Below are 2,242 nucleotides of genomic sequence, written 5' to 3'. Positions count from 1 at the left end.
GCCTCCCCTGCCCCCTCCCTCCCCTGCCCCCCTCACCGCCTCCTGCAGCAGCTGCTCCAGACAGTAGATGTGGGGCCGGTTCCCACGCTCGCCTTCCACCACCACACGGTATCTGCAAGGCCACGGCAGGTGCGGTGTGAGGTGACAGTGATGGCAGACCTTCCCGGAGGGACCCTGCACCTCAACCACTGACCCCAGCGGCACCAGCTCCGCCTTCCAGACCACTCGGGCTGGATGGCAGAGCCCGGGGATTTGCTGTATGAGCCTGGGCCGAGGGGCTCTCCCCTTCTGTGCCTCGGTTTCCCTATCTGTACAACTAGGGGTTTTAGATCCAAGAGAGGCCAGTACAGACTGGGGGGGGGGGCTGGCCACGCCCACTCAGGCCTCCCTCACCAAGTGCTGCCCTCCCAGGCACTGTTCCCCTGTTCTAGGGAGAAGCAGCCTCAGCCCAGAGAAGCAAAGCACCTGCCCACAGAGGCCCAGCAAGGCCCCCCAGACGCCGGGCTGTGGGAGGGTGTGCAGGCTCCGAGGCCAGTGCAATCCTGCCCCCTCTGCCCAGGCCTCTACTCACATGTCCGGCGAGTGCACCGTCTGCACATGCCCCGCGTACAGCAGCTTGTCATCCATGGGGATGAGCACACGCAGGCCGTCTTTCAGCTCATCCTTGTCAATGACGCAGGAGCGTGGAGCTGCAGGGGGACACGCAGAGATACAGGGCTGGAGCGGGGGGCGGCCGGGGGACCGTCCTTCCCAGCCCTGTGCCTCCCTTCCCCCAGGCCTGCCTGGTAGTAGGGACACCCCCTGGGGGGGGGGGAGGCCTCAAACAGGGACATGCAGTGGGGCCCTGTGCAGCCCCTCCCCCCCTGGCCCAGGCCTCTGGAAAGATCCCAGGCATGACAGCTTGCACATACCACCCCTCCTCTACCTCAAAGACCAGCACCCTTTGGGCCTGGGCACGACCTGCCAGGTCATCAGCCCGCCCACTGCTGCCTCTTCCACCAAACCTCCAGGACTTTCCATTGGCTTTTTCTCTACCTGGAGTGTCATGTGTTGTGGTGAAGACCAATACCTGCCCTTGGCCAAACTTCCAGGCCGGACTGTCTGCACTCCTCACCTGTCCACAGCTCAAAGCTGCCTCTCCCCCTGGCTTAGAAGCCACCCCTCCAGGACCCCCACGCCAGATGCCCCCCGGTTTTCCTCCTCCAGGTCGACCACGCTGCTCTGGACTTCATGGCTCATGCTTCCTCCCGTGAGACCTTGAACCCAGCCCCACCCTGTCACGACCCACACAGCTCACTGGAATGGACAGAATGGCCGGCCCACGTGTTCATCCTCTCCCTCACCCACACCCCTGCCACAGCCTCACCGTGGATGACACCCAGCCCTTGTCACTAAGCGTGTGGCAGTGAGGTTTACTCTGGCCAATGGCAGGAAGGTGGGAGTGATCAAGTACTGATTCTGAACCTAGGCCTCCAGAGGCCTCGGCAGCTCCCACCTTCCCTGTGAGCCTCTGGTAGTACGGCCGCAGAAAGAGCACGCTCTGGCTCGCCCGCAGGTCCAGGGGGGGGTGGTGTGTGAATGGCCCCAGAGCAGAACTGACCCCGCGTCCGGGGGCCCCTGGCCATCCCGCTGTTGTGGGAACAAGCCCAGCTGCCCCGCAGACAACCGAGACAGATACCTACTGCCAGCTACCACCGGGTGACTCTGTTACACAGCAACAGCTGGCTGATACATTCCCAACCAGGCGACAAGGTTCCCAGCCCTGCACATCTTCCTCTTGCTCCACGCCCGCCCCACCCACCTCACCTCCTCCTTAGTCTCCCCTCAGAGCTCCCCCGAGTCCAGGTGCCCAGTGTACATCACATACCAGATGCTCTCCAGGCACCCTGGACTCCAGCCAGCAAAGTACGGCACGTGCTCTCACCCTGCCCCCGCCTCCATGCCTGCTCTCCCACCACCCATCCCCACCGGCTCACGTCTGCTCACACCCGCCTCATCTCCCTCCGTGCTGCGCTTGCCACCGTCGCTCACTGGGATCCCCACAGGGGCCTCCTACCCAGACTCCCGTCCCCCTCGGGCCCCAAGTTGTTCTCTACAAAGCAGTCAGAAAGCACTTTTGAAAACCAATCCAACCGTCCTGATCTTCCGCTTCCAGCCACAGATAGCTTCTTATTTTCATTAGGGGAAACGCTGACCACAGCCCAGAGATGGGGCAGTGTGCCTCTGTCTCCACCGCCCCCCC

General features: G+C 63.2%; 1 protein-coding gene across 1 annotated transcript in view; it reads right to left on the bottom strand.

The window, feature by feature from the left end:
- The window catches only part of TNRC18 (trinucleotide repeat containing 18), a gene marked incomplete at its 5' end in the record, with an annotated part of 89,794 nt that overhangs the window by 9,826 nt on the left and 77,726 nt on the right, over positions 1–2,242 (bottom strand). The window contains 2 exons of the mRNA XM_077758840.1: positions 37–112; positions 572–689. Of these exons, the coding sequence (XP_077614966.1) occupies positions 37–112; positions 572–689 (194 nt within the window). The remainder of the gene's footprint in view (positions 1–36; positions 113–571; positions 690–2,242) is intronic.

This window comes from Crocuta crocuta, unplaced genomic scaffold (assembly GCF_008692635.1).
Source record: "Crocuta crocuta isolate KB4526 unplaced genomic scaffold, BGI_CrCroc_1.0 scaffold273, whole genome shotgun sequence".
Classification (NCBI taxonomy): domain Eukaryota; kingdom Metazoa; phylum Chordata; class Mammalia; order Carnivora; family Hyaenidae; genus Crocuta; species Crocuta crocuta.
Note: the sequence above shows the minus strand (reverse complement) of the source record. Positions and strands in the feature narration are given on the sequence as shown.